The sequence below is a fragment of the Clinocottus analis genome, unplaced genomic scaffold, assembly GCF_023055335.1.
Source record: "Clinocottus analis isolate CAN_PGR_092001 unplaced genomic scaffold, fCliAna1.0.p SCAF_17, whole genome shotgun sequence".
Taxonomy (NCBI): domain Eukaryota; kingdom Metazoa; phylum Chordata; class Actinopteri; order Perciformes; family Cottidae; genus Clinocottus; species Clinocottus analis.
In genome coordinates, this window is record NW_027175898.1 from 3,146,916 (window position 1) to 3,172,170 (window position 25,255).

At 45.5% G+C, this 25,255-nt stretch overlaps 1 protein-coding gene across 1 annotated transcript in view; it reads left to right on the plus strand.

Annotated features, from left to right (window-relative positions):
• kiaa1109 (KIAA1109 ortholog) overlaps positions 1-24,344 on the plus strand; it is a 69,225-nt gene extending 44,881 nt beyond the window's left edge. Inside the window, exons 61-90 of the mRNA XM_068579829.1 lie at positions 532-615; positions 1,510-1,708; positions 2,060-2,119; positions 2,296-2,522; positions 3,668-3,798; positions 3,894-4,017; positions 4,144-4,256; positions 5,678-5,768; positions 6,139-6,198; positions 7,962-8,251; positions 8,445-8,660; positions 8,954-9,134; positions 9,231-9,411; positions 9,739-9,900; positions 10,001-10,140; positions 10,679-10,874; positions 11,957-12,157; positions 12,361-12,537; positions 13,450-13,587; positions 14,768-15,013; positions 15,187-15,340; positions 17,087-17,244; positions 17,955-18,144; positions 18,653-18,870; positions 19,212-19,463; positions 19,554-19,757; positions 20,469-20,663; positions 20,863-20,997; positions 22,156-22,333; positions 23,165-24,344. Coding sequence (XP_068435930.1) covers positions 532-615; positions 1,510-1,708; positions 2,060-2,119; positions 2,296-2,522; positions 3,668-3,798; positions 3,894-4,017; positions 4,144-4,256; positions 5,678-5,768; positions 6,139-6,198; positions 7,962-8,251; positions 8,445-8,660; positions 8,954-9,134; positions 9,231-9,411; positions 9,739-9,900; positions 10,001-10,140; positions 10,679-10,874; positions 11,957-12,157; positions 12,361-12,537; positions 13,450-13,587; positions 14,768-15,013; positions 15,187-15,340; positions 17,087-17,244; positions 17,955-18,144; positions 18,653-18,870; positions 19,212-19,463; positions 19,554-19,757; positions 20,469-20,663; positions 20,863-20,997; positions 22,156-22,333; positions 23,165-23,381 — 5,118 coding nt within the window. The 3' untranslated portion in view covers positions 23,382-24,344. The remainder of the gene's footprint in view (positions 1-531; positions 616-1,509; positions 1,709-2,059; positions 2,120-2,295; positions 2,523-3,667; positions 3,799-3,893; positions 4,018-4,143; positions 4,257-5,677; positions 5,769-6,138; positions 6,199-7,961; positions 8,252-8,444; positions 8,661-8,953; positions 9,135-9,230; positions 9,412-9,738; positions 9,901-10,000; positions 10,141-10,678; positions 10,875-11,956; positions 12,158-12,360; positions 12,538-13,449; positions 13,588-14,767; positions 15,014-15,186; positions 15,341-17,086; positions 17,245-17,954; positions 18,145-18,652; positions 18,871-19,211; positions 19,464-19,553; positions 19,758-20,468; positions 20,664-20,862; positions 20,998-22,155; positions 22,334-23,164) is intronic.
• Positions 24,345-25,255: the final 911 nt, after the last annotated feature.

Here is a 25,255-nt window from a genome sequence, read left to right on the forward strand (position 1 = left end):
GTCAGTCCACCTCAAGCGAGCCTTTGGCAGAAGTTGTCGTTAACGTTGGGGCTACGTCACATCTGGCAGGGCAATACACTGGCAGACTTTAAAGCGTCTCTGTATTTAATGGAAAGATATTATTATTGGTGGTTTTAAAAATCCTACCTATTTAGGACTCCCAAATACCCGAGTATACCGTACGACCTTGATACCACCTTGTGCCAAATGTTTTTTTCTTTTGATTCATTTGTCCACAAACTCCATTTTTGTATGATGAACATGTCATGCTCAATATGAATGTCATTCACTGTGTAATTATAATAATATTTATTCGAATGTATCCGCTAACATTGGAAATATGTTTGATGGTTCGACATGACCAGACTCCTCCTCCCCTTTACACACTCATAGACATGTTTAGGGGAAACACTGGATATTGATGAATATGGTCCATATCAGTTGTCTTGTTGTACTCCAATACTATGCTTTACTACAGTATGTCCATAGCGACGAGATATACCGGCTGTTATGTCACACTTATTTCCATAGAGAGGACAAGTACCAGCTATGGAGGGCATCCACTCTGAAGCTGGGGCCAGCACATCAGTAGGCCGGCAAAAAAATGCACGAAAAGTAACCGACAACTTTATTACATCTCTTGTGATGGCTTGTTGTGGGACAATGATTTACTGTGATTAATACTCTTCCATGCCACGAGTACACTGCATCTCGAGCGCTCTCTTTGTTGTGAAAATGGCAGGTCGCACCACTTTGTACCAATTAATATTTCAGCCCACAAAGCTGGCAGAACAACAAGGACTAATGATGCTTTAGCTGGTGTCCGAGGTGTTCGGGGTGTGTAATTACTTCGTTCAAAAAAAGAGGTTCTGCCAGTTGGTGTCCAGAGTATTCCTTATCAGTTGCTTAAGGCTAATCTTTCAGAGACCCGTCACGGAGTTGTATACAATTTACTACACAGTAGCAGCTCTAATGACATGGCACACTGTGTATATTCTTGTAAAATACAGTTTTGTTTTTTAAGTCCCTGGAGTCCTGAGGTAATTGATCCAAAGTGTGCGGCCTGTTTTTGTTCCAGTGGATAATGATAGATCATCGGTTAGTTTAGGACGATGACATGCATCCAGACCCTATTTTAGGACCAATAGAGAGTCGATCCAAAGATTCAGGGCATCCTCCCCCCAATCCTGCATTTAAACACAATCAAACAAACTGAAAAGCTTGGTAACATTTCACTCACTGGTGCAATAACAAGAGAAGTCATTTGTGGATTAATTAACGTAATTGTTTAGCGAAACATTTTCTTTCCAATTGAACGCATTGATCCTGATTTCTATTGAACCGATGAAGTGGCTGCACTGGACAGTAGAATGAAGTGTTACCAGCTAGCTGCCTTTTTGGTAGTGGCTTCTTTTTCCATGTACTTCACTATCCCTTGAGGCCTTTGTAACCCCCCCCTCCCATCTTCCCCTCCCTCTTCCCTCCCTCCTCTCCCTAACTCTCCACCAGGCAAACCACAGCATAGACTTTGACACCGGCTCGGCTATGGTCCTGACCATCGAGAGCACACTGATCACCGCCTGCTCCTCCGAGTCCCTGGTAAGCAAAGGCCACTTCAAGAACTTCTGCCTCCGCTTCGCCGAGGGCTTCGAGACCTCCTGGGACGACTGGAAGCCTGAAATCCGGGGAGATACGGTCATGAATGCTTGTGAGTGACGCGTTGTGTTTCACTGTGAATTTTATACTCTCATATGGTTCGTTTTGCTGCTGTTTTATCCCCTTTTTTAATACAGGTCAAAAGCAGCGATTCAGTGGTGAATGGTAAAAAAAAGTGTTTTTTAGAAAACGTAATTGAGTCTCTCTTTAGAGATGCGTCACTGAAGCAAACAAATACATATTTTATAATTGTATAGATACATTTTTTACTGTGGACCTTTTTATTATTGAACAAACTTTACAAGGTCGAAACAGATCATTCTTCTGTGACTTTCTGTGCACACAGCTCCTCTGAAATATTGACTGGTGGTTGCCTATGTGTCTGTGTGTGCTCTGTGTACAGGTGTAGTCCCTGATGGTACATATGAAGTATGTTCCAGGACTACGGGGCAACCTTCGGCAGGCAAGTTCTTTTAACTAAGCTCTGGTCCATAAAATATGGATCACACCTTCGAGCTGAACAATGAGCACGAGGCCGCTGTCTGAAAACTTTACTTCGCATTAATTTCATCCACATCCTCAGCCGTTCTGTTTTTATTTCCCTCCTGGCTTCCTCCTATTCCTTTTCCTCAAAAACAGAGAGCAGCAGTGCCGGCACCTGGACTCTGAACGTGCTTTGGAAGATGTGCGGCATCGATGTTCACATGGATCCCAACATTGGCAAACGCCTCAACGCCTTAGGTAACACGCTGACGTCGCTGACAGGCGAGGAGGACGTGGACGACATCGCCGACCTGAACTCTGTCAACATGGCGGACCTCTCGGACGAGGACGAAGGCGACTCCATGTCGCCCACCATCCACATGGTCAGTCACTAATGAGTTCATCTACGTCCCAGCTCTCTCTCTTTGGGCTATTGTATACATTACTATTTCCACCACAGATGGATTTCATTTGTCATTTAAATACCATTTTAAACTTGTGATGACACATTTTAATGTTCAGAAAAATATGCCAGCAGTAGATCACTTGTCAGTTGCTTAGCGAACTAGCTTCCTAACGTATGCTCATATTTAACAGACTGTAGCGGTATCGCAACTCGAAATCCATTTATTTCCCCAAATATCCGACTGTTCCTTTCAATGTCGATGCATTTGAGCGAGCCCCACCTGGCTCACCTGGAAGCTTCAGAAGGTCAAGCTTGACCCGAGTCGACCGTTCTTCCACCTCTCCACCCATTTGTCCCTGCCGTTGTTCACAGAGTCCGGGGAGCCCGTTCAGCCCTCGGCTGACCTTAAGGAAGCGTCTGGTAAACCACATCCTGGGCCTCAGTCCCAGGCCTCAGAGTGTGTCGGTCCCAGCTGACTACTTAAACTGTGCATCGCCTTGCCTCCGAGCGGGCAGTGCCAGGGCCCAAAGACCCGTCTCCTGGGCTTGTGTATGTAGCCACCCACATGGTGTTAAACTCTTCTCTGGGCTGTCGGAAATAAAATCACTTTGCTCGCTGGCTCCACATCTCGGCCATCACCTGAGGGTTGTTAATTCCAAAAGGCTGAGCGATGCTTTGTCATGCTTTTCAACTAACTATCACGATGATAAAGAATGGTGTTGCTGAGCATTTGCTTCCCCCGCCCTGCTCACTAAGCTTCAATGGTGGGTGACAGTATGAATTAGTTCTACATAATTCCCTGATGCAATGGAGGTGGTGGTGGTGGTGGTGGTGGTCTCTCTTGTTTTATGCCATTGATGATATCTGGTGTGTTGATTGGACATATTACATATAACCCGACTGTAATTGAATCCTAAAAATTCTAAATAATTCACCTCTAATCTGATAGATTTTAATGGGTGTATTCTCAATTGCAACATCTGCCTGATGGAAAACTTAAATAAAATAAAAAAATAAGTTGTTTTTTTTTTGGATCAGCATGTTTTTCTTTTTCATTTTTTCATCATCGTTTTTTTATCAGATAAATATGTTCGGGCGTGTATCATTGCTTTGACCCAACAGGAGACCATTGACCCCAGAAGGCAGATGGCAATGGGAAACCAAGTAGTTGACGCTCGTGGGAGGAAGTTCACCAAGAGGGTGGTGGACATCAGGGAGCTGAACGAACAGGCCAAGGTCATCGACGACCTCAAGTAAGATATTATTGATTCTAAAAAATGAAGAAAAAAGTCTTACTATTGATCGCTATCCTGTTAAAACTACCTGAATGCTCTTTACTTAACCACAGGAAATTGGGGGCAAGTGAAGGCACCATCAACCAGGAGATCCAGCGCTATCAGCAGATGGAGTCTGTGGCCGTCAACGACATCAGGAGAGACGTCAGAAAGAAACTGCGTCGCTCCAGCATGAGGGTGAATGCGCATCTATTTACCGACGCCGTCGTTTCAAAATTGCCGCACGTCATACCGTCAACCTGATTGTCTCCCACTTAGACTTTCAGGAGACTTGTGTCTGACTCTGTGTTTGTCGCTGAGCAGGCGGCCTCTCTGAAGGATAAGTGGGGTCTTGGCTACAAACCAAGCTACAACCGCTCCAAAAGCATCTCGGCGGCAGCCGGCCGACCGCCTCTCAAAAGGATGGACAGACAGAGGTAAAAAAAAATGAAAAGAGTGAGGGTCAGGAGTGGCCACTTACCCTGCCTGGTTTCGTATTATTAAGTGACGGTGTTAAGGGTGCTTCATCCAGCGTTTACTGTAAACAAACAAGACAAAGTAACCTCTAGCATCGCTGCTTTGGCACTGCATGTTTTTGGAACAGGTTTCACATTAACCTTCTCACAAAGAGGATGCAGTGAGTCACACATTTGAAAGCTAACATAGAGGAGAGGAAGTGCTTATCGCGTTTGTTTATCGTAATTATGCTGATGTCTCAGAATTAATGTGGTAATGATGTTAAAACAGTTGACAGCGCTGTAAGCAATAGGGAAACATTAACTCTGGGGCAGAATTAATGAATCTGATGAGTAACAATTTTAGCTTTTTGCTATGATTAAGAGGTCAGTGTTTTATGAAATCCACAATATTGTGGCGTGTCTTTCATAGAAGCTCAATTGTGCCAGTGTGATGAAACTAAATAGATCCCCCAAGTCTCATTCCAATGATGAAAAAACATTACTTAGTATCTCTAAATAGTTGCTTACTCATCAACATATTTACTTAATTTCCTGAAGATAATGACTTAGTAGCTCAAAATAATTACTTAATATTTTAAAGTACAGGGTTACTCATCTCGAAATAATGACCTAGTTTTTCAAAAATAATGGCATCTAAAAACAAGGATTCAGTATTTCAAACTGATAAGTTAATGATCTTAAAATAAATAATGACTTTGTAGAGTCATATGTTGTGAATTTTGGAAGTGATGACATCTATCTTTTTATTATAAATTTACACTTTTGGACTTCACAACGCTCTGAAGTAATTGGAAATGTTTGGATCACACCAGTGACAATCTAACACAGTTACCACTGGAATATAATACAAATATTACAATACTCTTCATTATCGGGTCCGCATACGTGACGTAATAGCTTGCCTGTACAAACACCGGAGCCGAGAATACGATGGTGTGAAATTTTATCAACAATGCTGATTGGTGTTTCCTCGTCTTCATCTGCAATTGGAGAGGAATACCAAGTTTCATCAGATTGAATTACTTAAAAATATTTTTAAAAAGCTTCAAACCTTTTGGTTCAACCCTAATAAGTATTTTGACAACATTTTTAGACACTAAGTCATTATTTATAGATCAATGAGTCATTATATTTCCCCATTATTATTATTCTGAGATAACAAGTTATTTTCGAGAGATACTAAGTCATTATTCTGAGAGTCATTATTAAATTGCGAAAACTTGTCATCAAAATACCTTTGAGTACCTTTTTCTTTCCCAAATGCTGGCTGAAAAGGTCTTTGCATAATGTTGTACTAATGTCACTTCCAACTTGAAGTATTTGCACGTATGCATCTCCTGCAGTTTGTGTCCTATCACTTTGCTTTGCTGTGTCCGTAGTTCCAGAATGGGGGATGTGGATGACCTGCCGGATATGCGCGTGGACGCGTCCTCACCTGGACCTCGGGTCACCTTCAACATCCAGGACACGGTAAACGCCCAGCGTATCTCACATGCTGACGACGCGGAGAGCGCTACGGCATCATAACTCAGCTTCATACAGATTTGATTGCACCGTAGCGAGTACGCTCCAGAAACATTTGTTTTCACCCAATCGACAACTACGGCGATGATGGTGGGATGAAAATAGATATTGAGTGTTGGAACGTCATCATCTCATCCTTCATGTCGTTGTGTCACTGTAATTGATGTCCATGCAACCTGATATTTACCGAGGCTCGTACGTCGTGTGGTCATGAGTCGAGACGGCTCGAAGGGAAGAGATCGTTCACGCCCTGATGATCTTATTTTTCATTTTTGGATGAGCTCTTTTTTTGAATAACTCTTTTGTTTAATTGAAGATAAATAATCAGGCTGTGGACGCTGAACATGCTCCTGTCAGTCCAGGAGAAATTTTCAAGGTATACGGCTCGAGAGAGACTCAATTTAACAAGTTGAAATACCTAACCAACAGCAACAAACACTTCCTCCGTTTCCTCCTCTCCTCTGTGATTACCTTGAGCGTGCTGATAGGACTTTGATTATGCAAAATCAAAACAGGATGATGAAATGCTGGCTCCCGCTGTATTGATATGACGCCAATGTTCTATTGAACAACGGTGTGTTTATTTGCATGATCATTTACTGTAATCCGGATCTGTGTGTCCCAAGTTCCACTATGATTGATGTGATGCTGTATGTGGAACCTAAATACATCCTCTACAGTCTTTATTACTTCTCACTCTCGAGATAATCACCAGCAGCATTCCCTCACCCACTGAGATATGAGATAGGAATTGGTCCAGGATTGTATTTGGATAGCGCAGGCATGCTCTCGGAAATTGATTTTCTTGCATAATGAGACAAAGTAAATCGTTGGAATGCTGCTAATGATTTATGGGCCCACACGTTCACATCCTGTCTTGAAACTGCATTAAATATCCAAATCAACTTGGCTTAATCATTAATATGCTGATTTTCTAACAACTACGCATGGCTCGGCTCTGAATCACAGCTTGTCAGCTGCTGTTCATCACAACAACTGTAACTCCTCTCTCGCACCCGACAATGGCCGATCAAATACAGATTACAGATGGACATCCATCCGGCTTTAAAGGTCAGCGGTGCATAATGTAATATTGCAGTTATTTGGTGTAATTCCCATAAAGAAAAAATAGTTTATAATTCACTAATTAGACAAACCGTTATTATTTCTCATCCATCCCTTATTCCCCCTAATCACCCTCAGTGGCACACGTTGTCATTTTATTATGTGAAAAGGTTCCATATTGCTTACATATTGCTAATTTACATCTGATTTCTCTTTTTTGTTTAATCTGTCCAAAAACCAAATAATTAAGATTCACAAGGTGCCTTAGTGTTAAATGAAAATGCACTTTTTTAATGTAATGTAATTTTTATGGAAGTCAATTAACTTTTAATAGCTAAATAACCATCTGTGCTGTGCCCTGATTGATCGTTCTAGCGGGAAAATACCAGCTTCGTTAACATCCAATTAGTTTTCACCTCACAATGCAGCCGATATTAACTATTTAACGACGACGGGCTCAAACCAAAGCCTGCACTTGTTGTTCCGTCAGTACTGTCGTTTTTTACTTGAACCGCCCACGTTCTCCTTTCCAGTCAGAGAAAAGAAAAGACAAACACGAAAAACTTTGTTGATGCTCAAACAGACTTCCAGTCCAGTTTTAGATGCAGTGAGCAAACACTCTCAACACTTGTTTCTATTTTTTCCAGCTGTCTTCAAGGACAGCAGACTTGGTGTACTTAAAGACTTTCTTGGGCATCTTTTCTCATTCTCTCCCTGTCTATCATCTGTTTTCTCCTGTTTGGGGCGTCAAACTTCTTTTATTCCTCCTAACAGGAAGTGCATGACCTCTCCGCTCCTTTTGGGAACTGTTGCGAGCTGGTAGTGTTCTGTCGTTGGACGTGTCGTAAAACAAGACATAGAAACCGTGCGGTGGCATTTGATTTCAGCATTCAATTACAGAAGACATGCCGCACGTACAGGAAAAGAAAGTACCTTGTGGTCCAATTCACAGAACACTACCTCCTTCAAAGTAACGATTCATTGGCTGACTTCATACTAAAAGGTTTTTAAGTATGAAGAGCTTCATGAAGGCCGTCTCCTTGTGTGAGTTTGACTCTTTGCCCCTCTCTGAAGTTTCCCGAGGAGACAGAGGGGGACCTGTTGTCAGTCACCATTGATGAGCCATCCCATCCTCACCACCACCATCACCATCACCATCATCATCATCATCATCTTTCTCCATCTCTTATCGAGGGCCAGGGCTCAGTTTTCAGTGCCCCATGCACCCCTGTTGTCTTCTCACCCACACTTCCATTCCAGCACGATGACATGAGGCGCGATGACCTGTCCTCGTCGTCCTCCGAAGACTCGGAAAAGGAGGACGAGTTTGAACGGGAGAGACCGCCGAGCTATCGAAGGCCCATGTGAGTCGTCTCTTCTTTCTTCCCCCGCCCCACTTTGAGCATTCTTGTGATGAATGTTAGATGAAAGGAGGCACATTTAATCTCCCATTACAGTTGCGTGAATGCTTTTTCTTTCATGATTTTTTTTTTTTTTGGTACTATAAATAAAACTTTTCAGCGTTCACTAAACATTCTCTTTCTTCTTTCTTTCCAGCCAAGCGTCTCACAGGAAGTCCTCCGGATTTTCTGCTGTGAGTCAGCTGTTCAGCGAGCGCTGGCCGAGCACACCTGCCAGCCGCAGCTTTGGCGGCCCAGCGACGGAAAGAAACATTGACTTTGAGCTGGATGTTCGCGTGGAGATTGACAGCGGGAAGTGTGTCCTTCACCCCACTACTCAGCAGCCAGAGCATGAGGACATTTCCCTCAGGAGGTACGATGAAAGGCACACTTCTTATTCTGATAACTACTGTGGTGAGAATAGATTTCTATTTGAAGTCTGACTCAGTTTCCCTCCTATGTCTTTGAAACAACGTCTAGAAAAGAGTCAAATCAGACCCATGCGTTAGGAAATCTACTCGAACGAGTTGCCAGATCAAATGGGATGCCGTAGCCTGCCCTCAGTGGTCGTGGGGAGCAAAAAGTTTCTATATTCAGATAAGTAAATTGAACGAGGCATGAGCACACCTTGCTCTCACACTCGCTGTCTCTATGTGGGTTTTGCAGGAGCTGCGAGCGCAGCCTCAAGAGTCTGGACCAGGAGTCTCCTCCCAAGAAGAAGAAGCTGCAGCCCACCTACACCTCCACCACCCATCTCCTAGCCGGCAAGAAGTGTCCCTCCTCCCTGCAGACCAAATCCAACGACATGGAGACCACAGTATTCTACATTCCAGGAGTGGACGTTAAGGTCAGCCGCCTGTAGCATCCAAAGTGTCCACAAGTTTTTTTTTTTGTTTTTTTTTTCTTTAATAATTCAACCTACCGTTTTGCTTTCCCTTCGTAGTTGCACTACAACTCCAAGACACTGAAGACGGAGTCGCCCAACGCCTCGCGCGGATCCTCTCTCCCTCGCACGCTCTCCAAAGAGTCGAAGCTGTATGGTATGAAAGATAGCGGCCCTCCCAATGCCGTCCAAAGCAAGACTAACTCGCTCCTACCTCCCCCGCCCCCACCTATCCCATCAGGTACTGAGCATTTCCTCGTTTCTCCTTGCATGCCCTCGCACCGCCCGTTAATCACCGGCACTTTAGCGCCGCGGCGCTCCGATGTGATGATTATACATCTAGACGAGGACCCCACCGAATCAAACGCATGTGATTTAGTCTTGTATTTCAAGGCACGATTCCAGAGTCCCTTTTGATCAAACTTGGGCTCATGCATATTGATGTGCACCACAGGGGAGGGGCAAACAAACAATAGTTTATTAACACTGTTCCAGTTGATTAAACATATAAGTTGTTGACATATAGTCCAGGCTACAGAAGGTTTTAAACTCCTGTGTGTCCTTGCAGCCAAAGGTAAGGGCAGTGGCGGGGTGAAGGCGGCCAAGCTTTACGCCTGGGTGGCCCTCCAGACTCTGCCGGAGGAAATGGTCATCAGCCCCTGTCTGCTGGACTTCCTGGAAAAGGCGCTGGAGACCATTCCCATCACTCCAGTGGAGAGGGGTTACGCAGGTTTGTCAAGGTTGAAACATCGAAGCTTTCCTTAATGTGTGGCAATGGCAGTCCACTGTTGTCGCGTTTAACGCATGTCTTTGTGCACCCCCTCCATCAGCGGTGGCGACCCAGGAGGAGGACATGGGTCAGTTCGACCCGGTGGAGCAGCTGGAGGAATCCACCACCTCCCTGGTGTCCTCTTCCACATCGGCCTACTCCTCCTTCCCCGTGGATGTGGTTGTGTACGTCAGAGTCCAGGTACTGACAACCTGCCAAGACATTTGCAACTAGATGAGAGTACTGATAGAGACTCTGGCACTTTTAACAGAAATGTTTTATTAACGTGCACCGTCGCCTTATTAAATAAACCATTATCCATTTTCAGTATTTCTCGCATTTCCTTGTAGGAGCTATTTTACTTGCTTTTTTAATAGTATGAGAACCAAATAGCTGTCATTTCCCATTCAATTTTCGTGGAATTTAGAGAAAAAATCACAGGGGACCTTGTGTCCTTGGCATACCATTTCCCCATTACTCAACATAAAATGATCCACACTCCCTCCAACATATCTGATGTTTTCTAAGTTTCACCTCCGCTGTACCCAGAACTCATTTACCTTTCAATTAACTCTAGTAATTATAGGTCATTCAAAATCTGAAGCTATTCAAAGATAATTACAATTGTTATGTTTGTAATTGATAGGTTGCATCATATTTATTTAATTTATTCAGTACCTTTTCTAGTTCGTTTCTTACTGCATCTGACATTGCAGTGAGTTATCACCTGTGTTGGCAGCCTTCTCAGATCCGCTTCAGCTGCCTGCCGATGTCCAGGGTGGAGTGCATGCTCAAGCTGCCCTCCTTAGACCTGGTGTTCTCCTCCAACCGCGGGGAGCTGGAGACCCCGCCGGGACCGCACCCCGCTGAGGGGTCCCACCACCCGTCCTCCACTCCGCCGGGGCAACACATCCCCAAACCACCCCCCAGCAAAGGTATGTCTCGCGGAATAATGAGGCTCTCAGAGATATGTGAAGAACAAAACTTTTGCAGTCAAAGTCTTTTGAAGTGTCTCAACCACCGTGAGCATATGTATCCGCCGTCACTCCACGCTACGGCTGGGCCCTGTGTGATTTAACGTTGCTCACAGCTTGTTCTCATCCATTCATTATTTTGCCCTGCAGTCAGTCTTTTTGCAACATCATGCAACTTTCTGCCATTTTTTTTTTCTGTTTTATAGAGCATCCCTGTGTATTCTATATTTCATATTTAGTCCAGTCGTATCCACAGTAAATGTACAGTTTGTTCTTCAGCCAAAAGAAAATTGGTAAAATGTTAATGCATCACTTGCATATTAATGCCAGACGTGTCCTTTGCTCCCCGCCTTGTCCTCTCATGATGTTGCTCTGTTCGTGTCCTGCGACTATGACGCATGAAAATCTGACAGTACGTTAAATAACCTGAGATAACTCTGCTGCTGATTTCTTCTGTGCTTCCATGCACCCATCGTCTCTCCAGACCACACACTCTTTACACACGCAGTGGCTTTGGACATTTTTTCACAAAGATTTGCAGCAAGCAGCTTTTAGTATTTTTAATTAAAATACTTTGTTTATTTCTTTAGTTTTCTCCTTCAAAATTCGGGAGGCCCTTGGACACTGCCATCATTGCCGATAATGCTCCATTGTGAATAGCAAATCCATGCTGAAATCCTAGAAATAAACAAAAGAAACCTTGCAAGGTCCCGTGTTCGTAGTCTAAATCATATTGGGAAAGACAAAATGCCCGTGTTGCAACATCATTTTATTTTATTACCTTGAAGAAACTTTTGCTACTAACTATTCATATTTTGTTCTTATACATCATTTGATTTGTGATTTTTTGTCTTTATTTTTTGATTACATTTTCAACGTGAATTAACCAATAATCATAACAACCATAAAGCATCCAACACAGGATTAAAACACACATCTTACAGATACAGTCTACTGTTGGGTGTCATATTTTATGCCTAGTTATTGTAACTGCCCGTCTTACCTCCTCGATGTGTTTTCCACCCTCCTCTGCCTCCTTCCAGCGTCTCCGTTGCTGGGGAGCCCTCTGGGCAGGAGCCGCCACAGCAGCAGCCAGTCCGACCTCACGGGCCCCCCCAGTAACTCCTCGGGCCTCAGCTTCACCGCCTGCATGTCTGATTTCTCCCTCTTCGTCTTCCACCCCTACGGCGCAGGAAAGCAGAAATCTGCTGTCACAGGCCTGCCTCCGGGCCAAGGGCCATTAGGTATGGAAAAGGGAAAGTGTATATTTTAATGTGCTATTAACTCAGGGCTGCAGTTTCTAATGACGCTGCTGATAACAACTTACTTCCCTCCTTTACCCTGCTTGTGATGTACAAACTTGCTGGATGAATATGAGGAGAACCATGAGAAAATACAAATCATGTTGAGCGATTGTCCTGATGATCGCTCTCTCTCTCTCCTTAAGGTACAGTAGACGAGGAGCCTTCTTCAGTAACGGGAAGAAAAGACTCTCTGAGTATCAACCTGGAGTTCGTGAAGGTCAGCTTGTCCAGGATTCGGCGAACCGGAGGCCCCACCTTCATTGAAAGCTTTATTCCTGCCAAGGGTGGCAAAATGGACACGACCCTCATCAACATCTCAGGTACATCCGCCAGAACAAGCTCTCTACTCACTAATGCGGCCGGTTCAAGGTTCAGTCTCAGACATTCTGGAAGACTAGGATTGGGTTTCATACAAACGGGGGAACTTGCGGGAACTCTGGGAAATTGGATAAATTCTCAACAAAAGTGGAAACAATATTAGAAGAATGTATAAATTCAGTTTGAAGTGATGCACAACCGAGCTAAATCCCTACGGCGTCGGATCTTTAGGAGCTATGAAACGCATTATCAGCAGGTGGCGATTTGTACTTTTTTTTTTTTTACATCGGAGACTTGATACAACAGGTTTGTTTTGTTCATCCGCAACGGGAGAATATTAAAGATCCGAGAGGAAACTCGGCAGAAGAGCGGGGATCAGAGAAATAGTCACGATTCCTAGTCTACCTGCTTCTTCTTCAGCACCACGGAGAGCGCCGCGGATTTCTCGGCACAGCACAGTCAGGGTGCTGATGTTTCAGAGCCGCGGGCTCTAACTTGCACAAACACGCACAGATGAAACAGCAATGAGTCGGGCGGACCAGACTAACGTATTCTGCCGCTCCACTCTCTGCATCTACGAGACGGAGAGTGGGGAGGAGGCGGGTGACAGGTTTACAATAGGAGATGCATTTTTGGTAATTTTGCTAACAAAAGGGATGGTATCCCCCTCATTCCCTTTTAAATTGTCTACCGATGTTCAGGCACAGTGTTTGAAGTGTACCTGAATATCACAAGGAGTTCATGAAGTGATGAACGGGACATTTTTTCGAGAGACTGACTTTCCCATCTCTGAATGTCAGAATGCACAAGTGCTTATTTTTGCTCTCTAGATTTAAGGAGCATATGCTATTGGATCCTTTTTTTTTTAAGTGCGACTCATGTATGCACAATGGTAATATTCTCTCCCCCCCTAGCTGTGTGTGACATTGGCTCGGCGTCCTTCAAGTACGACATGAGGCGACTGAGCGAGATCCTGGCCTTCCCGAGAGCCTGGTACCGCCGGAGTATCGCCAGGCGCCTCTTCCTGGGAGACCAGACCATCAACCTGCCGGGTGAGTTTCTAGAAAGCTCGGCAGCTTTGGCTCGGTTGTGTTTGTTGAGTGCTGCATAAGTACGGGATGTAGAAAAACACCACCGGCTTTTACCAGGCATCTAACTAGGGATGGGTATCGTTTTGTTTTTTTAACGATATCGGTGCTAAAATGATACCGGTGCCTGAACCGATTTAGTTTTCTTCTTTAAATTGAACAATGTATTAACTGTTAAATGAATTCAAAACACTTTAAACTACAGTTTCAAACTTGTTAACTTCAAACTATGAACAGTATAAATATATATTTAAAAAAAAAAAGAACAGACCAGCATCTTGTGGCCTGATGGGGTTTGTGTGCAACAGAACTCAGAGACGGTTCAATTCTCCAAACTCTGCTGCTTTATACTGGACTACACGTCATCATTATCATGGGAGAGCTTTGTTCCAACAAGTCGAGGACGCTCGGCAAAAGCTCCTGCACTCATGTCTACCCAGCGATCACTCTGTGAGCGCGCTATGCCTGCTGCTTGCCCCCCCTCCTTCAGCCCCGCCTCCTTGAGCTCAGTCTCCTTGCACTCTCTGTGTGGAGCAGCCTGAGAGGGAGCAGAGCAGTGAGTGCGCTCTGATCCGCACTATTTTAATAAATTATCGATGCTAAAAATATGCAAAATTGTATCGTTTTTTATGTACAGGTACCACACTAACATTTTAGTATCTATATACCGTGCAACATTACATAGTAGTGTAAAAAAAAAAGTATTTAAATCGACTCAGGCACCAAATGGAAGAACCGAAATCTGCATTGCTTTTCGGTTCGGTAGGTACCGGTTGTATGGACGCCATAGTGGCACCGGTTTTCAGTACCCAACACTGCATCCAACTGATGTGCATTTTCTAAAAAAGGCTCTTTTTCTTTCAGTGTATTGCTCCAGCTGCTTACTATTAACGTGGCCTTCAATTATAAATAGGCAATATGAACAAAAGAACAGAAGGGGAAGGGCGCTCTGTAGAGATATGCAGAGATATGGAAGGTCTTCGTCTACCTACCAAATCTCCACGGGCTTTAGCGTGTGTTCCTTTTCAATATCCCATCTGCCTGACCTTCCCTCCGACAACATTTCCTCCACACGGCTCTGTTTTGACATTTCCGCAGCTGTCCCTTTATACTTATACATCTCTCAACCTTTACCTCGCCTCAGCCTCTGGCCCCGCCACCCCGGACTCGGCCGAGAACGTCACCCAACATCTGTCCCCCGAGTCCTGCCGGAAAGCCTACTGGAGGACGTGGGACGGCAGCACCGGGACACAGCACATGCCCCAATCCCCCAACGTCTTTTCGGACCACTCCACCGGCAGCAACATGTCCCCGGGCGGCCTGGGCCACCTCAAGTCCCCGGCACCTGGACGCACCAGGAGCGTGTCCGATTCCTCCGCTCCCCGGAGAGGTGACTGCAAACTCACACAAAATGCTCCCCCGCGTAAATAAAGAAAGGCTTCTTTTTGCAAATCACGCGTCTTAAAACAAGACACAAACCATTAAATAAAGGTGGAAGGTTACAAAATGCGATGCAGACGCCCTCGACTGCCTTTCACCTAATCGTCGTTCATTCTCGTCCAGACTCGGTGACGAAGACGTCCACCCCCTCCTTCAGTAAGAACGGGAAGGCGGCCGGTCAGCAGGGGGCGCCGTGGGAGACGCTGGTGGTGTTCGCCATCAACTTGAAGCAGCTCACGGTCCAAATGAACATGAGCAACGTCATGGGCAACAACACGTGAGTTTCCTTGTTTATTGTAGAATACCCATCGTTGTGTGTCGAATGCCTCTTCTGGCTGTGATTTAAATGGACAAGCACAAAGGTGTGTATACTGTGAAATAATATTTAAAAAATAGTTGTTGTTTTTTAATGCCTAATTTTAATCTGTAACGTCCAGCTGAAGATAGAAACCACTCATGTTTAAATGCTAAATATGGACCTAAAGTTTCATATTTGGCATTTAAAGATATGGTTAGCTTAGCCCAGCATAACACCTGCAAACAGCTCGTCTAGCTCAGAGCTATAACGTATTAATCAGTTAGTTTTACAGGATCTGGTCATTGCTGTATATAGACATTAGAGTGGTATCAATCTTAACATCTAACTTTTAAAAAGGTGATATCAATTGATAGTAATAATTTTTATGAGAATAAGCTGATGTATCAGCAAGCAACCCCACTTTATACAAACAGTTTATTCCTAATGTTTTGTAACCCTCTGCAAAATAATACCACATGATGCAACAGTTCAAAGCTATTTATGTATGAAAAGAGTGTTTCGACCCCCTGGGCTTATGTGGATACTTTCTCTCAGTCTCGCTTTGAATTGGCCTCAAACGTAAATGTGGAAGTCATTCTGACAAGTGAGTGTGTGAGGGATCCGTGTCGGCCACGAGAAGCCGCGACGTGCTGAATCGTGAATGCGACTCCTGTATCCCGTTGTGGTATCCATTATAGTGTGAACGAGTCTACATCATTTGTTTACATTTATTGCAGTATTCTGCTGCTGCACGTATGCCGGCGTGGGCGTCTCCTTGCCGCCACGCTGATCTCCTCACGCTCCTTCAGCGCCCACTTTCTCGCGGGCTCAATTCACCGAATCCTCCGTCAGCGCGTCACAGTGATGAGCGGCCGTTGCAACCTTCCTCGCCGCGCTTATGTCCGACTCGCAGAGCGGTCCTGCTGAATCGTTCAGGAACACAACACCGTCATAACCGAGGCAGGGCGGGTTTTTTTATGAGCACTGCGTCATTCTCTGGAAATGCGTGGGCCCTCTGAGCAACACAAGCGTCTCCAGCTTCTTCTTCGACAAGTCAGGGTATACACTAACGCTAGTGTTAATTATTTAGGATAATCTATGTTTAAAGTAAGAGTTGGGTCTGCAAAAGAAGCTGTGCTCAGACATGAGCAATTTGCTGAAGAACAACATTAGTTTGACTTGCTGACATAATGACGTACGAAGAGAAACCTCGTCTTTCATTGTTGAAGATGAGGCCTCTGCTGAGCCAACAAGATGCTGAAAAGCTTGTCCGTGCTTTTGTTTCTGGTCGTGTACTCGTCTACCGAAAGCAGCCAAACTCTGCCCTTTAAATGTTAGATTTGCTCCCTTAGTGAACTGTTTTAAAGCAGCAACTCAAAACATCTTTTAATTTAGCCGATGAACAGCTTTGGTGATTTTTCTTTCATTTCGGATCAAAGTAGCACTCATTTCCCCTCTTACTCCGTGTGTGTTTGTGCGTGTGTGCGTGCGTGCGTGTGTGTGTGCGTGCGTGTGTGTGTGTGTCCCTTATAAAACTTTTTCCAGGGTTCTATTGTTTGCTGCTGAATTGTAAAGCACTTTGTGCGGCATTCTGTGCATGAAATAATAAATAGATAAAGTGAGTTAATTCATTCATATTGACGTGTTTGACAAGCCGACATAGCACTTCTGCATTAGTCAGCACCGTCTCAGGAGAGCTCACAGTTGTCTTTGTGCCCTCCGCAGATGGACCACCAGCGGGCTGAAGAGTCAGGGCCGACTGTCGGTCGGCAGCAACCGCGACCGAGAGATCAGCATGTCCGTCGGCCTCGGACGCTCCAAGCTCGACTCCAAGGGCGGGGTGGTGGGCGGCAATATAGACGTGAACACCCTGGAGATGGTCTGTGAGTAAACAAAGCGCCGACTTTTACCGACATCTGCTGTTTTTCTGCCACTCGTTAGCGGCTCTTGTTCTCGCCGACTAAACTGTGGACGTGGACCTGAGCCAGAGTTCAGTGCAGAGTTCTCACTCGACGCCGGGAGCTGTGCAGTGATGAGACGCTGCACTGTGTAAATCTAAAGTAAATCTAATGCATGTGGTGGTTAAACAGGATACTATAGGATGTATTTATATGTATATATTTGTAAATAGAAGGTATTTAGGAGGGAATATTTCTTTCGACCTGTGTATACAAGTAATTGTATACAAGTATCTGATACTTTATTTCTCACAAATGCTACGTAGCGGATTGCACTGCAGTCACTGCCCTTGACTTTTTGCATTGTTTTAGGTTTTTGGAAAGACAACATTTTTTAAACTGGTATTTTTACTGTAAATATTTAAATAAATTCAGTTTGTAACCATTTAATTGCAACTGTAGCAGAGATGGAAAAAGGCAATACACAGATGAAGAGCAAGTCTGTTGCTTTAGTCCGCCTCCTCTCTCCGGGCGACTGAAGCCCTGCGGGGATTTTTCTTGTTCTGAAATTACTGCTACAGTTCACACCTCAATACCACCCCCCCTAAAAAAAAATCTCCAAAATCATAATTTCCATCACGTCATGAGCCTCCACTTAAAGCTGCAGTGCTCACCGCTTGCCGTCTGCCTTCCAGCCCACATCTCCGAACACCCCAACCAGCAACCCAGCCACAAGATCCAGATCACCATGGGGTCGACGGAGGCGCGCGTGGACTACATGGGCTCCAGCATCCTGATGGGAGTTTTCAGCAACGCTGACCTGCAGCTCCAGGACGAGTGGAAGGTCAACCTGTGCACCGTTGACACCAGCCTATCGGAGAAAAGGTGGGAACGATGTCGGCGGCAGCTCGCCGTGCCGCACGGGGCTTCCTGGCTCTTGAAATAGAGCGCACTTGATAGAATGCTAAGAAGCTTTTTACGGTGACTACATGAAGTGTTTTTCTTTCTTCTCCCTCTCTGGGAAATGTCAACACCAGTATCGCTTTGCTGCTGATTCTTGTCTTGGTTTGTGTCGCCTGGTAATAAACAAAATAGTTTATACAAGCACAAGTTACTGCATCAAGAGCACTCGAGAATGCAGGTTTTGGTTCTTTAGACCTTCATTATGGCTTTTTTAATTACCAGGCAAGCCAGTGTGACAAAGTGACGGCACAAATCTGCCGTGCCAGATGCAGTGGTGTTTTCTCTACTCCGACCATCTGCTTTCCGGCCGTGCTTTACTGTTTTCTACATGCTCAACTGTCTAAATCTACCATCTCCCTGTTTCCCCACCTCCTCTCTCTCCCATGTCCCCCCTCCCCTCCCCCCCCCCCAAATCCGTCTGTCCTTCCAGTGAAATCTTCGTCCACGGAGACTTGCAGTGGGACATTTTCCAGGTGATCATTTCACGCTCCACCACGCCGGACCTCATCAAGATCGGCATGAAGCTGCAGGAGTTTTTCACCCAGCAGTTCGACACCAGCAAGCGGGCCCTCTCCACCTGGGGCCCCGGCCCCTACCTGCCGCCCAAGACCCCCGTCATCAACGCTGAGAAAGGCTCCACAGAGCTCTGTAAGCATGCCCTTTCTCCTACACTGCTGTGGAGGGGGGGGGATATTGAACACTGTGGCACGTCGAGGTATGCGCAGCGAGTGTGTTCGGGCAGTTGTGCTGGTAATAGGAGGCGCACTGATTTGTTACTCTAATACGCTTTGATTTGTACCCCAGTAGATGAGGCGGTTCAGCAAGCGAATGTGATCAAACATGCTCATGAGAAAAGAAAGCAGAAATGATTGAGAAAAGATCTGAGGCCTCATGAGGATAAAGCAACAGCACAATGCACAGATCTGATTCTACCGTTCAGATCAGCGTCTCACTTTGCGCCCCCCTAACTGTACGTCTCCGTCACACAGACATGGACGCCGCCCATCACCGCCACTGGCCCGGGGTGCTGAAGGTAATCGCCGGCTGCCACATCTCCCTCTTCCAGATGCCCCTCCCGGAGGACGCCGTGCAGCTGGGCGGTTCGATGAGCCTCCACGGCAACCACATGACCCTGGCCTGCTTCCACGGGCCCAACTTCCGCTCCAAGTCGTGGGCTCTGTTCCACCTGGAGGAGCCCAACATCGCCTTCTGGACGGAGGCGCAGAAGATCTGGGAGGACGGTGAGGCAAAAAAAAAGAAAAAGAGCGACATTGTGTGAGCGGTAGGTATTTGGCGCTGCACATAATCCCACTCTGACCTTTTGGTTTCAGGCTCCAAAGACGATTCCACCTACATTGTTCAGACACTGGATTTCCATCTGGGTCATAACACCATGGTGACCAAACCCTGTGGTGCCCTCGAAAGTCCAATGGCCACTATAACCAAAATAACCCGCCGGCGCCATGAAAACCCGCCGCATGGAGTCGCCACAGTCAAAGAATGGTTCAACTACGTCACTGCCATGAGGAGCGAAGGTAACCTTTTAATTTTACTGTATTGTTTTAAATCTAAATCTTGGAATACAGGTCTAATTTATTTTCCCTACATTTTAACTGGCAGTGGAAACACTGAATATTATAATGAGAAGAAATAAACCACTTGTGTACAATAAAACCAGATCTCTTCACGGCAATTACATCAACCAAAATAAGTGTTTCAATGTTGCATCATGGGAGTGTTTGGAGAACCTGCGCTTTCAAAGAGCATCGGCCCCACGTGGCCTTTAATAAGATTCAGTATAAGAGCTGATCGATCCCGCGTATGAGAGCTGCGAATCCCTAATCGCACATGCTGCATGGTTCAGCACACACACACACACACACACACACACACACACACACACACACACACACACACACACATTCGAGCAACAACCTTAATAAAGTTGATTTATTGCATTGCAGTTACTGTAATAGTTTACCTACTAAAGTGGCAACTGAAGTACAAATGGTTGCTTCATTGTTCTGTCATCTCAAACTTTAAACTTTTCTCAACTTCAGACATGTCTGACTTAAAGAAGGCAGACACAGCGGTTTTCTTTTTTTCTTTCTTCACCCATAAGAGCTTTTTCCCGCCCGCCTTTCCTTTCAGCTGCTGCCTGTTATCTTAAATGTAAAGTAGGTGCTTTAAACGAAGCGGAGACGAGTGAACTCAAGAGCTTTGACGCGTCTTATCTCTCGTCTCAGAGCTGAACTTGCTCAGGAACGTGGAAGCCAACAACCAGGAGAGCGGGGCGGCGGCCAAAAGCGCCAGCCTGCTGAGCAGCTTCCGCAGCTCCTCCAGCTACAACCACGAGACGGAGACCATCTTTGCTCTTCCCAGGATGCAGCTGGACTTCAAGTCCATCCACGTGCAAGACCCCGACGAGCCCTCTCTGACAGGTGGGACTGCAAAGTAAAGAAATGTCAAAAGAGCACGAATGCTCTGAATCCTGTTATCACTGTCGTCTTTTATTTTGTATGGCGCTGTTCTCCTTCCACTCGCTAATGCGGACGCGACCAGCGTTGAGAAAGTCAAAATATGAGAAGCAAGTGTTTGCCTTGTATTTTATCATCTGCTTTTTTTTTCCGTTCCTCCCAGACTCCGACAGCAAACCCAAAGTGGAGTGCAGCGTGGTGACGGAGTTCACGGATCACATCTGCGTCACCATGGACGCCGAGCTCATCATGTTTCTCCACGACCTGGTGTCGGCCTACCTGAAGGAGAAGGAGAAAGGTCTTTCACTTTACACTGGGGCTGCAACAACGAATCGATAAAATCGATAAAAATCGATGATTAAAAAAGTTGGCAACGAATTTCATTATCGATTCGTTGTGTCGCGCGATTATTACGCCGCTCAATAAGTCGCGGAGATGTTTGAGTATTGAACAAAACAGTTGAGTGAAGCGCAGCGTAGCGTAGCGGACTGAAGGTCCAGGAGCTTCTGCAGCGCGCTGCACCTTCTCGTATGCCACTGCATAGTCGCGTTGCGTGTACAATAACTCAACAGCTAGGCTAACCGTTGTCGTTAGCTCGCTAGCTAGTCGTTCATCCCCCGTGTTTGAGCTGTTGGGTTAGATAACGTCTTCATTTTAAAATACCGCGGAGGCTTCAAGAGAAGTAACGTGTAAACATCTCCTCTGAGGTGCAGAACACAGACCTGAGTTCAACAGAGATATAATGAGGCTTCGTGCAGAGGAAGTGTTGCTGGGATTTGTAGTTCCATATCTAATTAACAACCTTTGTGTAGATAAAGTGCAGTACGTAAGTTAGTTGCAGCCCTACTTTACACCGCTCGTTCCTTCAGTCAGTCAGAGTGAGAGAACAAACCCTGTTTAGTCCTTCCCCTCCGAGTCGTCCCGACAGGTGCGGACAACGAAAAATCCTTTTTTATTTGAGAGTGAGCGTGAGAGAGCCCTTCTAAACCAGACACGTCAAGGAAAGAATGGCGCGAGCCGCGTCCGCCGCTCTGAAGCCGCGTGTGTGCTGTCGGACACGTTCCGGGCAGCAGTGTGACGTGCCGGCATTTCAAGTTGTCCCTCATGGCGACAGAGGGACGGGTTAGCGCTCTTTACGCCCGGCGACCTCGCAGTATCCTCACGACAATTTAAGAATAGCGCCGTCGACTCGCACGACTGAAAAGAAAGAGAAGGCGGAGGCGAGCGCCAGAGGAGTTCCAATGGAGCTCGGGCCGTCCTGATTAATTCAAAGCGGAGCAGACGGGTATTTGAATGTGAATGGAGTCTCCAACGTACGCTCTCAGGGACGTTAATGAATGTTCATTGTGTCCCGCCGCTGGATGTTGTTGCTGGAGAATGTGTTTGCCATGTTAAAAAGGAAAAGACAGAACAATAGGCGGCTTCCTTAATGCCTCTCTCTTCCCTCCTCTGCCAGCCCTCTTCGCCCCGCGGATGTTCGCGGCGCGGCCCGGCCAGAAGAGCCCCACGGCGGTGCACGACGACAGCTCTGCGGACAAGGACTCGGACACGGACAAGGACGACGGCATCAACTACACCACGGTGGACTGGAGGGAGTTCATGTGCAACACGTGGCACCTGGAGCCGACCCTCAGGTCAGCGGCGCGGCACACACGGCGTGGGGGGAGGGGCGCTTACGCGCCTTTCATTGCGAGGGGGGTTCATGCATGAACAATGCAGCGTTCAAACAGCACCGGAAGGGCGAACGAGAGAAGGAGCGTTCATCTTGTTTGTTGGGTTTGTGTATTTCTGCCGTGAGATTTCCTTTTAGGCTTTTAAACTGTCACAGTCAAAGTTATCTGCTCAACATGTGTGATTAAAAGTACATAAGTATTATACTGGATAACTAAATTAACCTAAAGTATCCAAATTAAAAGTACTCGATATGCAGAGGAACTGCTCCTCACAGGTTATATTATCTATACTTTAGATGATTTATGTATTAGTAGCAATGCACTAAAGTGGAAGCATCCTTTTATGTTGCAGTTAGACAAAAAACTAGAATATCATGTAAGAAAGAACAGGCACACAATGTTGCTATTTATCTCTTGATTCATGTTTTCATCCTTTATTCATGCAGGGGACCTCATGATTACCTCGTTTAAAATAATTAGTTTTTTACAAACAATAAAACATGCTCACACAGGATTGTTTGATGCGTCACCATCTGTGATGCAACAAAAATACTAGTTTCTTCACACAATGTCAGGTAAATTCCAGGATGTTTTAGTGCTGCTTCAAGACTTTTAACCGTGATGTTTGAGATGGAGAGAGTTTTGATTTTAAAACGCTGTCAGGTCAATAAGTAGCATTGCGTTGTGTTTGTACATGCTGAGCCTTTAAAATATAAGAACTGATGTAAGAAGTAAAGAACAACTTTGATCTGTAGTCGTGCTAAAAGCTGAGCGTCTCTCCCGTCCCCTCAGGCTCATCTCCTGGACGGGCCGCAAGATCGACCCGGTGGGCGTGGACTACATCCTGCAGAAGCTGGGCTTCCACCACGCGCGCACCACCATCCCCAAGTGGCTGCAGAGGGGCGTGATGGACCCGCTGGACAAGGTGCTGTCGGTGCTCATCAAGAAGCTGGGCACCGCCCTGCAGGACGAGAAGGACAAGAGAAGCCGGGACAAAGAGGAGCACTGAGGAACACACACACACACGCACACACACACACCGTGCAGGTCACCCACACTGGATCACTGGATCACTGTATTACAACAGGCCACTACTGTACAACACGTTTGTGAAGCTTTTCCTCTCGTACCCGCTCCCGCCTGTGAATCTCAGCGTAGTTGTTTACCGTGGCGTCCGCCACCCGCCGCTCTGACTGAAGCGTTTTGCACCGACGTCGTTTTCTGTATATTTTGAACAAAAGTAGCAAATGTTAGAATTATTTGACTGCTTCAATGGTTAAAAACACACACACACAAACACACACACACACAGAAAACACCTGCCTCTTTTACCTGCTGTACATGACCTTAATGAAATCGCTTGAAAGTTTATTTTAAGGCTTACCAATATTTCATGAGAAATGATTTCTTATACCATTGCCTTTTCTTTGTTTCCCATGGAACACATGGTAGATATGCTTTATGTATTTTATAGTGTAGTTTTAAGACATTTAAGAACAGTTCAGTGACGGTGTTCTTGATTTTTATTGTTTTCTTCGATGTGAACAATTAAATTCTGGGAGGTGACTGCACATCGTCCTCTCAGTCGCGAGGACGACATGAATTTGTAATTATGATTTGAAACCAAGATCACTATTTATGGGTACGTGAAATGCAAAGTCTATAACATGTATCAGCTTGGTGTGTCAAGCTTATTTTTGTCCTTTTTTTAAGAAAAATCCATACAGTAGAACCAGTGTATATATAATTACATTTCTTAAAATATGTTGATTTCCTAACTTAATAAAAATATTGCCATTCAATTTTAGAGAAAGTGTCGGTCTGTTTTTGTTCCGCTGGTACGAATTTAAATTAGTTTTTATCCTTTTAGGCACAGTTTGCAATAGCCACTGCAGGTGAATTCCACCGATTGAATACGAGGCCTGAAGGGCATCCTCGGCATGATGAGCACATGAAAACTTGTCTTATGTTTGGTTATGCTTTCATAACAGAAAGCCAGCATTAATAACTGGAGCATTGAGGTTGTAATTCACCAGGCAGAGTCCCAAAAATATGCTGCGGTAGTTTATTCTGTTTTAACTCCTCTGCTTCTAATCTTCCTCTTGTGAAAATCACCCAGCATGCACCCTGTAATGACGTTCAGTGGCGCTCTTGTCGTTAACCAACTGGGGCTCTTCTCCCAGGATGCAGCGGTCCGACAGGCGATGACAACTTGAATCATGAATGACTGTATTTTTATTAAGTGTATCATGTTATTGGAATGAAAGCATTGATAATAAAACATTTTATATTTCTTAAGTCCGTAAAAAGGCCTGCTGTGTGGGACTTCTGTAACTCCCCAATGTAAGTACTCCCCCCCCCTCCTCTTCTACCTGCGCTAATCTCCTCTACTGTGATATCTCCCTCCACGAGCCATGTTCCACTTTTTCTTTCTTTTTTTTTTTTTTGCATTTTTGATGGTGCGTTGGCGGGTGACGGGGTGGAGAGCCCGGTGGCCAGGAGGGGAGGAGAGGGAGGAACAGCAGCTCTCTGATGTCTGTGGTGAGATTAGTGTCACCTGAGGAAACCCAGGCTCTCTCTCTCCCTCTCTCTCTCTCCCTCTCCCTCCCGCTCTCTGTTTCTTCCTCTCTCGCTTGGACATCATTTATGTGACACTTCTATTCGCCCACCACGTCACAGACTGGACACATTAACATGGAGGCCGATCAGAGTGACCAGCAGATGGAGTCCCGAAGCCGGTCCTTCTCCGGTCCTGAAGTCCTCCATGACTCGTCATGTTTACTGTCCCGCCACTGAATTATGAAGTAGAGAACAAAATAAAGGAGAAGAGAAACGGGGAGCATTAAAAAGTCATGGGGTGGCCGGAGAACGGCTTCTCTCCTC